This window comes from Ruditapes philippinarum, unplaced genomic scaffold (genome assembly GCF_026571515.1).
Source record: "Ruditapes philippinarum isolate M1 unplaced genomic scaffold, ASM2657151v2 ctg2314_1_1_1_1, whole genome shotgun sequence".
Taxonomy (NCBI): domain Eukaryota; kingdom Metazoa; phylum Mollusca; class Bivalvia; order Venerida; family Veneridae; genus Ruditapes; species Ruditapes philippinarum.
Window position 1 is genome coordinate 285,955 of NW_026858538.1, and position 14,559 is coordinate 300,513.

The following is a 14,559-nucleotide window of genomic DNA, read 5'->3' on the forward strand; positions in this document are numbered from 1 at the left end:
ACAAATTACTATTTTTACTTAATGATAAAAGTAAATATTAATATATTAAATAAACGTCCTATACATTTTACTTATAGTAAAAGTAATATACAAAGTGTTTTCATATTTAGAAATGTACGACATATTTAAGAGTGCATTAATATACTTTTAACGGCATCCGTGGACTATCCTCTGCCAGTCCAACTTCATCCAGTACAACAATGGACACAAATGTCTGAAGATTCTTCTCTTTCTGGAACTGGGCACACTGCTTAAATGTACTTACAATCCCGTCTGGTGTAGACAATGGGCTACACTGGAAGGATACCATCTGTGCCTTTCATGAAAACAAGAACAATCATAATGATTACAATCATCTTTCCTAAATTTTTTGAACTATTTACTAAGGTAATACGTCCTAAAAATCCAAAAGGTGGACGGTTGGAAAAACTCGAATCGACAGAATACAACATGATTATCTCGGTATAATTTACTACATAACTTGTGATTCCGGCCACTTTTGCCGAGACAAGCTATTATCGCCGGTCTAAATCACTCTTGACTTACTTGTTTCAATTCCTTGAACAGTCCTTCCCTCGCAGAATTACCCTGCATTGCATCAGAAACAATAGTTTTAGCTAGCGACTTGGAACTTCCTGGTTTACCAACAAGAAACAGTGGAATTCTTTGCTCGATGCATACAATCATCATAAAAACATTTTCTTTCAGAGCTCTGTTGCGCGCAATATTATTTTCTAATTGGACCTTATCAAGGAACATGTCCTGGCAACTACAAAATATAAAATGTATATATGTATATATATTTGTTTAAATTTTGTAAAGAAATTTATACGATAATCATGTATTTTGATTCAATTTTATTACAAGTTGAGTTGTAACAGAAAGGACCACACAAGACACAGCGATAGGCACATGTATGAAAGACTTGACAAAGGTAACTCAAATTTGAAACACATCAAACAGAATGTCATTGCTAAAGTGACTGTTGAATATGATACAAAGGATTTAAAACTTTGCTAACCATTCAATTTCATTTTTAATTTGGTCTCCTCCATTTGTTAATTCACATGGCTGTCGAAAATAGCGTGCTACATAATGGCGGTAGTCTTTTCTTTTTCTTAAACAGGCGTGGTAACACACTCCCAATGCAAGAATCAAGGACCGGGTTAAATCGTCGACCTAAAAGCAGACAAATAATTTATACTTAAATAATTATGTATGAATGTTTCTGTAAGTATAAAAGATATACCAACTTAAATTTATAATTTACACTTAATCTTATACGATGCATATAAAATTGATAAAACGCTATATCTTGAAAACTAAACATTCCTAACTTATCATTTTTTGTTGCTTTTTATAAAATGTTACCAAACATTAGTGTCAGTATGCCTGTTTATTAAACTTTAATCTTTATGTAAGGACCTAAATATCAAACTATTGTGTTTCTACTATTAATTTCCCCATTCAGTATGTACAAATTATTTTTTTGATTCAGTAATTTCAACAAAAGAGGTTATAAATTATATCTAACATAATATTCACCTGATCATCACCATCAAACTTCGCGTCCATGAGTTTGTAAAGAGTTCTTTCACCTTGACTTTGAGCGTAAAACCAACTCATCACAGAAAGAACCCTGTCCACATCGCGCAACGACACGAAACTGCATTCATCCTACAAGTTGGCATTTGTTATATATTTATTTATTGTGAGGATACTTTCAAAAACTTTTAAAAATAGCAATATAAAAATATTTTTAACATTATAGCATACTTGTTTTAACCATCATTTTTTCCTGCACTTTGTAATTAATAAACTAGTAATCGTTTAGTAAGATCAAATCATATATACCTAAACTAATTACCATTTTATTTGTCAATATTTTAGGCATTCTTTTGGCAATAAAGCTCATATAATGCTGACTTAAGCACAACGTAAAATGACATCTTAAATATTATTTTTAAGAAAATCAAATATACATTTGTTTGCTGCATAGCAAATTTTTTATATACCTTTTGTTCTCTCATATAGTACTGAGAAGCTGTCAAGATTGCACTGACTACTTCGGTCAATCTAGGTACATCAGGCAGCAAATCGTCTCGGATCTGTATTGTTTTGAAAGTACTTAATTATGCTAAGCATTATTCTGCTAATGTTTACAAGTAGAAACATAAGATGACAAAAATATTTGGGTCATAAGAATTATAGCTGAAAATATTACATTACAAGAATATGTTGAAATAAACACATATCTTTAAAACTTACACAAAAAGTATAAACATAAATTACTTACATATCTTTTGACCATTTGTCTAATATAGAGATCTTCCACTTTTCTGTTCAGTTGTCCAAAGTCCCACACTAGTGGCAGTAAACTTTGTGGTAGAGGCTGGACCCTGTACACAAGACGTCTCATCGGTACCCGGCCCAGTCTGTCTGTTGTTTCATCAGCATCAACATGGTAACCAAGCCCTGCTTGCTCTAACTTTTTGATTAGTTTTTCTGAATGTCTGCAAAGTAAACAAGATTGCATTTGTGAAAAAATGCTATGCCATCACATTAATACCACTCAAAATTCTAGGAAGAGAAGTAGATTTTTCTAGTTTCTTTTCCTTTAACTTTGCATATTGCAATACTGTGAATTTGGAGGTCATGGTCATATTTTAGCATATCAAATAAAAGACCATATGCATATGTGTCTAATGCTCAGTTACAAAAGCCAAAGTATAATAACTGATTCAAAATAAAAGTGTTCTAACTTGATAAAAATATCTTAAAAAATGTTTTTTTAGACAATGTTTACACGCACACACGCACGCTCATACAAATACACACATGTTGACATATTTTAGTCAGTTTTAATTATTAGGGAGAGCCTGAAAGTAACTTGTGTACATGGGTCGTTTAAAATACATAACAAACCCATATTCTTAGCTATATGAGTGTTTACATAATTATATCAATACAAATTTGAATGTGAGTAAATTATTTACTTACTTTCTGTACGGATTACACGCAGCAACTATTTTAAGATTTTTACACAATTTCAGTTTCTTTCCATCTATACTTTTGTCACACATGATTTCTTTAATAAGTCCGATAGCTTCTGTAGTGTTTGCTTCATCAAAGAACAGTACTGTGAACATATGTGCTCCAAATTTTTCTGTATTTTCCTGTGCTATTCTTTCGGCTTCTCCTACTTCTCTTTTAATGTCATCATATGTAGTCCCTCCGTGAACCTTTGTTAACGCAAAAATATAAACGGAAGACAAAAATATAGTTTTGATCCGCCTCAATTTGTTCAGGCTACTACGAAACAAATTTACAATATAAGAGAACTTAAACACTTGCATTGGGAAACTTGGAAGATTTAGATACTCTATTTCCATGTATCTGATAAATCATTCCAGTTGTTGTTAGAAAGTAGTAATTACTTCTTTCTAATTTTATATAAGAATTAATTTTACATAAACTTGAGATAGATATTTAAAAGGGAAAAAAACAAATCAAAACAAAAAGTTAAGTTTTAAACAATCTAAAGATAACATATTGAAGCATCTTCTTACCTTTACTAATATCATATTAGTTAGTTGAAGTCCTGGTGGCATTTGTAGAGCACACATAAATTTTATTAATCTTGTTTTACCACACCCTGTTTCCCCCATTATTATCACAGGAATGTCACACCTGACAAAAATATATAATATGCATCCATTAAAATAGAAACAAAGTAAACACAAAACCGGTGTTGGGAGTGTAAGTGATCATGTTGCACTTTCAATAAGTCTTCCATCAACACTCGCAGTGAAAGAATCTATGATTTTCATCTATTTTCACTGCTTTTGATGCAATATCGATGAATATCCCCTTCTATTGTTTTGGTAATAAAATATTACAGTTAAATGTTTGCACAAATTGTAACTATTTACTGTTTATTTTATGATTTGTTTTATTGTTAATATTTTTTTGAACTGTTAAAACAGGGTCATATAACAAATACCCTATGCCTTATATTTTTTTGAAACACTTAACAGAAACACCATTTCATTTTACCTAAATCTCATATAGATCGCTAACATCTTCTTGACGTTGTCTGTTGTTAGTTCATATGTATCATCCGGATCATGTTCCATATCAATACCCATGACCTTGCACAACTTCAAGATCTTCTCGTGCCTACAAAAAGTATTCGACTTACACTTTAAGCGAGTTACACGTCATCAAAAAATAATCTTCCAATATCACTTATTTGCAAAATATATGCAATTATAATTTGATAAGAACTTTTTTGCACAAACAATAGTTTTATTATTAAGGTATACATGGGCAGAAGATTTGAATCATACAAAGTGTAGAATATGAGCTTATTAAATGACAATTATGTAATATCAGAAGAAAACTTGATACCTCTCTAGTTGGTCAAAATCTTCATGCAAAGGAGCCTTATTTCTAATCAAGCCTTTGTACAAATTTTGATGCATTATTGCCTCCTCTAGAACTGTTTCGGTCTGTTTATCAACAAGATTTCCAGTATCTTTGTCGATGTAAAATCCAAGAAATGTAAATGTTTCTCTGTCCGAGTTGAAAAACAGGTAAGGATGGGGGCTTAAATAAACAAAGCAATCAAATTAAAAAATATATTTCATTATTGATTATTTACAAATGCTTCATTATTTATAAAATTGTCCAATAACACCCGCTATTTAAACAGGAGCTTTTTAAATCATTTACAAAAGCTCAAGTAGTAGCCCTCTCAATGACAGTATGCAATTTTATGACAAATCATACCTGCTTTCCCATGTTCGTCTCATTTGATACTGTTGAAGGTCTCTTTGATTTCCACCATTTTCAGTGCCCTCTTCATCCACTTGGTGGAAATTTGCTAAATCGTCTTCTACTTGTTCATGTTTTAGTCCAGGCGATTCTTCACTAATGTTGAGAGAGCGTGTAGAAAAGTCCTTTACGTTGTAACAATAATATACAAACAACATTTTGATATCATGTAATTAAAACCTGTAAAATATACTTATTCACAATCACGTAATTGATTATATGTTAAATTGAGGTGAAACAACAACTAAAACTATCCAAAACTTACAGACTTTTTTTGTCCATCTAATAACAACTGTTAAAAAGTACTACATTTCACACCAGAAAAATATATAAATGAATCAAGTGATTGCACAACTTTGTAAATTATAAAATATCTATATAACGAGTTTACACCTTCACAATTTATACAAGCATGTTTAGCTTACTCTTGACATTAAGATCAGAAATCTTAGCAGAAAGGTTCCAAATCCAGGCAAATGTTGATCAGCGGCCGGACCAACAAAGCTGTTCTTTTCAAATGCTTCAAGTTGAGTATTGAGAAACCATACAAAATGATGAATCTCCGACCAGGAAGGATCCTTTATCCCACAATACCTATGTACCAAATGTTTAGGTTTATAGTTATTATATTCAATTTACATACTTGTTTATATAACGATGTACTAGGTGGCTTAAAATATTCATGTTAAAGCAAATGTGTAACGGCAATTAAAGTTTTCTAATGAGAACAGGAGCTCCACTCACGAAAGGCAAAATATAACAGATGCGAATTCACAAGAAAGTATCATGGTCAAAAAGTGCCTTAAAAAAGATAGCAAATTTATTTGTGTAAATGACTCAGATAATGACATTTGCCATCCTGTGTAAAAGAAAAATATACAATCTATTTTTTCTAGGTAACATATTAGTACTAGAGAAAGATTTGAACATTATGACTTGATTTGATTTTGAAAAAACAAATCGATTAAATCAAGGTTGCAATTAGCTGCTTGCAGAAACAAATCATGTGTTTTGGATATCACATGCTTGTATGCCAAACATAATCGTTTTTCATTTCAACCAATAGTTAAACAGCAGATTGCTATGAATATCAAACTTGAATTCATTATCCCTCATGTACAGACTCAATCAAACCGAGTCTGCAATTCTCTCGTAATTTTGTTGTGATTAATGCTTCCGAGGGATCACTTTGTGTCCAGATTTTTATACTTCACAACAGCAGGTGTCAAGTGCTGTGTGGCAGCTGTAAAAAGTTGCCCCGTACTTCACTTCAGTGTTGTTTTATTTTTCTGGTCCTTCGGGATCATTGATGCCAGCACTATTGAGTGTTGAGAATTGAGTACCGCTCAAGCCGGTGCTAGGGGGCGTGAGGGTTGTTGCACGTATTCATTATCCCTCATGTACAGACTCAATCAAACCGAGTCTGCAATTCTCTTGTAATTTTGTTGTGATTAATGCTTCCGAGGGATCACTTTGTTTCCAGATTTTTATACTTCACAACAGCAGGTGTCAAGTGCTGTGTGGCAGCTGTAAAAAGTTGCCCCGTACTTCACTTCAGTGTTGTTTTATTTTTCTGGTCCTTCGGGATCATTGATGCCAGCACTATTGAGTGTTGAGAATTGAGTACCGCTCAAGCCGGTGCTAGGGGGCGTGAGGGATGTTGCACGTATTCATTATCCCTCATGTACAGACTCAATCAAACCGAGTCTGCAATTCTCTCGTAATTTTGTTGTGATTAATGCTTCCGAGGGATCACTTTGTTTCCAGATTTTTGTGTATTGATACAACATAATTGCATGCAAAATGTAACAAAAATCATTGAACTCTTTCAACAGTTATTCTGCTTAAACCAATATGTTTACTTAAAAATGGATGTTACTCTATAAACAAGCAATTATCAAAGTATTGCAAGCAATACAAAGGTCAGAGCCCCAACATTCTAAAGAACAATGACTATTCCATTATGCCAATGTGGAAGACATGAATGAACATAAAATCCTTTGAATTCTTAGTTTCTGTATCAAAGTAATGTGTTATGTTTCCAATAGTAACATAGAAGAAAAGGGAAAAATAAAACAAATTTTAAATTAATACAATTTATAGTAACAAAGAAGCAAATAATAAAAACATACAACAGTTTTAAAATAAATTCCAAGTTCAAAATAATCGTGGAAAACTAATGAATCTTATCACTTACGATGTAGGTGTTAATAATGAACATATATTTGAAATTTGAACTAAATTCATGTAAAAAAAAGAGTTATAGAATAAAAAAGGGGTGCTTAAAGTTTACGGGGGAGATAATTCTGGAAATAAGGACGGTAGATTTAACAACCTTGATTTATAATTATGATGCCTGAGTTTCAAGTAAAAGCTGTAAGAAATGAAAAAAGAGTATGGAATCTTTTCAAACATGATTTAAGTAATAATTAGGAACATATGCTTGAAGTAGATGCCTTAAAAATAAAGAAGTTAAAGAAAACAAACAACATGTTTTTCAGAAAAATTCTTAATTTAAGAAAATAATTCTGATAATAAAGGTGCTAGAAGTATGAACCTTGCCTCATATGATTTGGGTGATGATAAGAAACATATATTGAAAGTTTGAAGTAAAAAACATTTTTTCACGAAAGCTCAGGCCGGGTAAACTTAATGTGCATAAACTCCATACTGTCATCTATCAATCTTATACTCTTATCTATTTCAAAGTTTCATAAAAATATTTTCAGTTATTTTTGTGTTATCACAAATATTTGCAATATTTTAAGTATATTTGTTGACATAGCAACCTGTCTCTGAAATCATTCTAAAGATATGCTGCAATAACCAATTATGTACGGACAGATGGACGAACACAGCCATACCATAATACACTGAAGGTCTTCGGGCGTACAATAAAAACAACTTTCACCAACCGACGATGATTCTTAAGCAGTTTCAAAAACACATTAAAACTTCATATTACCCTTGAAAATATCGGAGTAGTCATAAATTTATAAAAGGTAAAATTTCTAGTAGGTACCTCAATAAAACATCCAAACACATTTCAGGTGTTCCTTCTGATACATGCGGATGCACACCTTCAAAAGTCGCGTTATGCTCTAATCGAAGCAAGTACTGAAATGTTCTTTGAAACACTGGACTTCGAAACATTTTTGTATCGAAAAGTTGATCTGAATGTTTGAAATCTGTATGTAATAAAAGTGAGATAAGATACACTTTGACTAACAATGTTATTTACCTTGTCATAATTGCAGTAGTTAAAACAAATTCTTTGAAAATAATCGTATTTACAGCTTCATAGTACGGCGTCATAGAGGTGACATTTGCAATTTTTTTTTATATCTTGTGGCCACTAATTTTACTATCTTGTGGGCTCAATATAATATTTTGTGGCGGCAATGTATTATCTTGAGGTCTCCAGATAGTATTTTGTGGCTTCAACATTTTCCTTATGTCAGAAGATAATATCTTAAAGCCTCAAGATATTAAGATTTGATACAAGATAATACGTTGTTGCCGAAAGATAATATATTGAGGCCACGGGTAAATATCTTGAGGACGCAATATAATAAGTTATGACGCCACAAGACAAAAGGTCGCAGCCACAACATAATAAATTGTGACCACAAGATAACAAAGCTACTACAAATGTCACCACTATGCCAGTGTACGTATGTGTACGAAGAAAATGTTTCTTGCAAAATCAGTTTATTCTCTTAATTCCAGACCAATACGAAAAAGTTCATTAAGAAAAACATTAAAGATATGTTAATTTAAATTGTGACTTAAAAGAAACTTTTTTTTTTGAACAAAGAGATTAACGAATGAAAGTTAAGCAATGTCACAAACTGAAAAACAATTGTTCAAGTTCGGTATTAAAACTAAATACCATTTGGTCTGATTCCTATCCCTTTGTATATATTCAAGCTTTCTTTTGGTGATCTACATGTCAGGTCAGGTAAAATAGACAGCATTGCGTGAACATAGTGCAATTCCTTTCCCTAATAATTATAAATAGCTTTATTTTAATTAAAAAATCATCATTTATTGTTATCGAATTCAAATAATTAATTTACAATTTACTGAAGAAATAACTTAACTTTATGACAGAATATATTTAATTCCTTTGATATAGATATCAAATTACATATTTACTTACACGTTTGTTTGTTTCCTCCACCAATAATGGCATATTTTCAAACAGATAGATATCTGTAGGGGATTTTCTCCATACATACCCAGCCTTGTCTGTTAAACATTCAAGGATGCAGAGATTGAACAGAAGGTTGTCTACACCATTTTCGACCTAAAACATTATATATCCATATTTTTTATTATTAGATAAGGTATTTATGTATGTGTTTTCGTTATTTGAAATTAACTGTAACGGTTACATGCTGTTGTGGGAAACGATAATTCTGATAATATTATACAAGATTCGAATCTGCACAGTACTATAACTGATTAACTCTTAAATATCTTGAAAAAAGGAATGCCTCGGAAGCATGAAAATCAGCAAAATTACATGAAAATTGCAGATTTCTGAACATAAGGGATAATTAAAAGGTGCAACATCGCTCATGCCCTCTAGCACCGGCTTTAGCATCATTCAATTTTAACACTAAGAAGTGCTAAAGTCAATTGTCCAAAGGACCAGAAAAATATAACACAATGAAGTGATACTTTTTAGTCGATAATGCTCTGCATAGATTGCTCGTATTATTCAATTGTCATTAACAAGATATCAATTTACCTCATGTGCAATATCTATGTGATACAGTCTAGCTGTCATTTCCGATGGTGTGTGCGTGTATTCAAGTAATTTCTGTATAATATTGTGCATATCTACAGTTTTCTCATGCAGCGGAATGGATACAATATCTCTTCTAACTTCAATATCTTTGTTTAAAGATAATAGTTTTTCCTCCTGTCTCGTCTTGAAAAGTGATTTTCCAACACCTGCTCTCCACGATTTTATCAACCGTACAGTTGATCTGCATGTAAAAATAAACAAGAGGTATTCAAACAAAGATATAACTTACATTGTTTACTTCACTACACTGGAGTTTCTATAAAACCACTTGAAAGTTGATTCAAATTTAACACTTTTTATAAATAGAATAAAACAAAATAGAATCCCTAAAGAACATTAAAAACGGAAATTGCCAACCACCTTCTTCAAACCCTAACATAGGTGAAAACATTTCTAGATATTTATACTGACTTTGGTATAATTTTAAATTTAGAAACATCCTCAAAACACTTATACGTATTTGTTCAACTATCTGAAAGATTGCATCATTTAATTTTATAAACATGATCTGAATCATAATTAGTTGAAAAAGGATTCGGTATTAAATGGCTAATAACAAATTTAAGAATACTTCAAATTTTGCTTTAAAAATAGAAAAAAATAGCTTCTGTGTAAAAACAAATTTTGAAAAATATTTAGCTAGAATGAAGACGGCAAATATAATGCAGAAAAGAAAAATGATATGTCATATAGAACAAACCGTTCGCTGTCAATACAGGCTGCAGGAGTGATTCCGATATTGTCATCCTCCTCAGTTCGCAGTTTTGACTGTACATACTCGCGAACGCGGGAAATATTAATTGGAAGAGGTTGTTTCTTGTATTTGTCAAGGGACGATACAATTGTTGATCTGTACTCATTGTCAGAACCGCAAATTACAATCAGTTGGTAGTTCATATCTAGAGAATGTTAAAGTTGAAAAATTCTCTTTGAAAAAAATAAATTCAAAAAATAAATAAAATAAAATAAAATATGAAAATTGCTTTTTCATTCACGATGAAAGACGTTTATGTAGCTCAACGAATGAGTACCATTTGTAATGAATCATCATTGGAATACATGCAGTATAGCAAACAAAAAGAGACAACTTGACAGATACAAGGTTATATTTTTATGAAAGCTAAACAAACGAGTTTTATGTAAAAATATCATTTTTAATCTTTGTAAATATACAAAAGATTAACAACCTTCAAAGTAAAATCCATAACCAGTATGTTTTACATGCAGAACTAATTGATATATTGAGCAGCTTTTCTATACCGAGACGTAATATAATCTAAAAGAAAACATGAGACCTGCAATTATATGTCTAAATCTATTAATAACAAATTAGAAGCATAACTGACCTTTGGAAAAATGAGTCTCTTTCAAATATTCATCAAGACACCTCTCTGCTGCTTCACTGACATCGTATCGCAGAACATCAGCATTCATCAAACAATAAATTTTGCAGCTCCTGCCAAATATTGCTCGTCGCCAAAAAATGTCAACCTGTTTCATGTTAAAACAGTCAAACAATGATATAAAAAATGTTTGCCCTCATTGATCTGGGATGTGGAAAGAGCTTAAGTAAATACATCTTCATTGCCTTTTTAATTTAGTAAAAATACGACATAAGTTATGACTAAAAATAAAGTAATGATTGATGAATAATTGACACGAAAAGCAAATCTAACATTTTAAAGATATGTATTATTTTTTACATTTATAGCTATACCAGTATAACCATTACTATATCTGTTTTTATCTTATGTAAGGTGTTTAACCTCATCTTTAGTTGTCTTGTCTGTACACAGTAAAATTTCATCAGACTGTGGCAATGGCTGGTGTCTGTCTCGCATGTACATCGATAACGTAGTCACTATCACATCAGCTTGGAGACAAATACAAATTGCAAATGTAAATAACTGTTCAAAGCAGTTCTTAAAAGTTATTTCAATATATACTTTACATATGTATAATTGAATTTCAAACATCGCTTTCGAAACACTTATTTCATTTCATTTAACACTGAAAGTTGACAAAGCTAGCATCTACACGTTCTTGATTGAATATACATTCATCAGACAAAAACTTTAGCATAACGGAGGATGTTTTTTGCACAAACACTGTTATGTAATAACTTGAATAATATTTAGTAAACTTTGAAAAATAAGTATAATTACTCATTTTTATATTCGTCTTTTCATGACCAGAGGAGGGAGCGATAACAGAAGATTTGCATTTGAATTTTAGATAATTTTGCTCATGTGTCGCTACTTTGTTATAAAATATTTATAAACATATCCTTCCAAATTAGATGTTTTGATCTTTGAGATACAAACACATATTTACCAATTTACTTTCGTTTCATTGTAAGACATTAAAAATCTAAAGTGATTATTTCAATTATTTTTTTAAGATTACATACTGCATAACACAGTTAAATGTCAAAAATCATTAATAAGGAATGCTGAATGTGTTTGATAATTTTCTAAAAAATAGAATGATAACAAGAAAAAGTGTATATAAAGCAAAGCTGTACCTACCTGAAGGACACATAAGCAAGTTTGGCTCTCCAACTGAAAAGCTTGGCGGTAGTGATCTTTTAATCAGCCTTGAATCTACATATTAGAGAACACTTACACTGTTATAGAGTTCCGTTTTTCTCATAAAATGATTTGCTTATAAAATAGGATAGTTCCATATAAATAAAACAAATCTCTAATCAAACAATGAAACTCATATACTTTTGTTAGAAAGATCTTACACAGAAAACATGATTATAATTCTTAAAAAGGGTTAATGAAATGGCATTTTTTTAATGTACAAACCTTTAGCTGCTAAATGTTTTAGGATAAGGCCAAGATGTTCCAAGCTGAGATAATCTTGCATGTTTGAAGTTACAGAGTGGAGAAATTGTTGCCAAAGTGTGAACAGCTTGTTGAGTAACGGCTCGGAGCCTGCATCACTAAAATCAAAATTGCAATCCTAAATACCTTGTCATAAACAAAGAATATCAAAATCGATAAAATTTAAAAGAAAAAACAATGTTATGCTAACAGTCAAATGAATGAAAAACAAAATTACTCATACGCAGTTTTTGTTACCAACACTTTAAGCGGGAATAATAAAGATTTAATCTTAATTGAAAGCATGGGCGACTTCATGATGGCTACATAATATGAAAATGCGTAGAGAAGTTGAAATTGAAGGCATGTTACTCTGTTTAATTTTTTTATTTTTTTTTTAATTTTGTCATACAAAAACTTTCTACATACAGTCGTTTAGTAAGTTTGTATACACTGGAAGTGATCATGGTCGAAAAAGATGTTCCAGACTGACTCCAACCTCTGAAGTCTGATACTTCACGCTCCGTTTTCGCCTGACCATCACTATAACCAATTGCATTTTCAGTGCCTTCTGTTGTATCTTCATTTGTCATGCACCATACTATACCTTTACAAAAAGCAAGAAGAATATGTTCGTTTGTAATTTGATGTCTTGATTCGTTTTTTTATTTTATTACATTCAATTCAAACTTGTTCGGTCACCCATAAGGAATTTTCATTTGTAGATTAAATTAAATATTCAAGTTTTTACGAAAACCTTTGTGAAAAAAAATGTTGTTTTTTTCCCCAAGTTGTTTGTAACGTAAAAATCAGTAGAAGCGGATGACATGATGTTTGGAACAATCTGCTATATTACAATTTTGTATGAAGCCAAATGAAATTGTTGATCAATAACAATCTATTTTACTCTAGCCCTCCTTTATCTATGAGCATTAGGGGACTTTTTCAATTTGCAAAGAAGGTATCATTTTTTTTATTAATACAGGAAATGGATTAAAATTATACATTAAATCAACGTAAGATAGCTCGCATACCTTCAGAAATATCTTCAGGATCAACATGGTCAAGCGCTTTTATTGCTAATTCCAAATCATATCCAGCGTTAACAATTTCTTCTACGAATATGTTTTTCTTTTCATCTTCGCAATTTTCTTGAACATCATTGTTTTCATGTTCGTCTTGATGTTTACTTTCAGAAATATCCTCTTTTGCATCAATCATTGCCTCCACTAAATCATCTACGGATGAAATGTCAGAAATAATATGTGCTAGTCGTATTGCATTACCAGTGAAACTGTGATGAGCATTGTACAAAACAATAGTCACCGCGGAGGCAATGCTTGACTTTTTACTTTGTTGTTTTGTGAAAGTATAAATCATTACAATAAAAAATGACAGTTCAGGAAATATTAGCAAAATTAAAAAAAATGACCTTGAATGTTAAAGTCATTTATAATCATTTATCAAATCAAAAAGATCCAAACATAAATAACACAAGAGCAAATAGTGATCACATGTGTAACCTCATGAGAGCTTATTGCATGTTGCGGCTACTGTGTAGCAGGAGACACAAAAATCATAAACGGGGCAAAACGTGTTTTTTTATACAAGAGCCATAACTCCGCTTAATATGCGCAAGAACTTGGAGTACCTATATATCATGTAAAGTTTCAATTAAATTGCATTAGAATTATGAGAGAGGCAACGCAACGGCAACGGGTGCAAGAACGACGACATGACTATAACTTTTCTTCTTCCAAAACAAAGTGGACCTAATTATTTAAATAAATGTAATCATCTATACGTCTTGGAATTGAACTTTCTTTTGGGAACCATGAAAGTGACTACAATCCTTAAAGAGTCAAAGTTAGATATTGATTATTCTTGGTGAGCATAGAAGTCGTGATTTGCCTTATTCAATCTAATATCTATGCCACATTACATCTACTGCAATTCAGTTATTGTAATAATCTTCAAGGTGTTATTGTTCTATTAAATAGAAACTAGAACTATCACTAAATGTGATTAATACCCCCACAAGACTGCTTTGGAAATGAGGATGTTACTAGTAACAGA

General features: G+C 31.4%; 1 protein-coding gene across 1 annotated transcript in view; it reads right to left on the bottom strand.

The window, feature by feature from the left end:
* Positions 1 to 14,559, bottom strand: part of LOC132753535 (E3 ubiquitin-protein ligase RNF213-like) — a 115,065-nt gene that overhangs the window by 39,366 nt on the left and 61,140 nt on the right. Inside the window, exons 21-43 of the mRNA XM_060744012.1 lie at positions 13,518 to 13,721; positions 12,913 to 13,090; positions 12,466 to 12,602; positions 12,181 to 12,255; positions 11,419 to 11,525; positions 10,999 to 11,143; positions 10,353 to 10,551; positions 9,593 to 9,833; positions 8,999 to 9,145; positions 8,729 to 8,840; positions 7,859 to 8,024; positions 5,262 to 5,430; positions 4,792 to 4,961; positions 4,411 to 4,608; positions 4,057 to 4,179; positions 3,570 to 3,690; positions 3,001 to 3,242; positions 2,297 to 2,513; positions 2,016 to 2,108; positions 1,546 to 1,677; positions 1,022 to 1,179; positions 547 to 769; positions 146 to 316 (exon numbers count right to left, since the gene is read on the bottom strand). Coding sequence (XP_060599995.1) covers positions 146 to 316; positions 547 to 769; positions 1,022 to 1,179; positions 1,546 to 1,677; positions 2,016 to 2,108; positions 2,297 to 2,513; positions 3,001 to 3,242; positions 3,570 to 3,690; positions 4,057 to 4,179; positions 4,411 to 4,608; positions 4,792 to 4,961; positions 5,262 to 5,430; positions 7,859 to 8,024; positions 8,729 to 8,840; positions 8,999 to 9,145; positions 9,593 to 9,833; positions 10,353 to 10,551; positions 10,999 to 11,143; positions 11,419 to 11,525; positions 12,181 to 12,255; positions 12,466 to 12,602; positions 12,913 to 13,090; positions 13,518 to 13,721 — 3,728 coding nt within the window. The remainder of the gene's footprint in view (positions 1 to 145; positions 317 to 546; positions 770 to 1,021; positions 1,180 to 1,545; positions 1,678 to 2,015; positions 2,109 to 2,296; positions 2,514 to 3,000; positions 3,243 to 3,569; positions 3,691 to 4,056; positions 4,180 to 4,410; positions 4,609 to 4,791; positions 4,962 to 5,261; positions 5,431 to 7,858; positions 8,025 to 8,728; positions 8,841 to 8,998; positions 9,146 to 9,592; positions 9,834 to 10,352; positions 10,552 to 10,998; positions 11,144 to 11,418; positions 11,526 to 12,180; positions 12,256 to 12,465; positions 12,603 to 12,912; positions 13,091 to 13,517; positions 13,722 to 14,559) is intronic.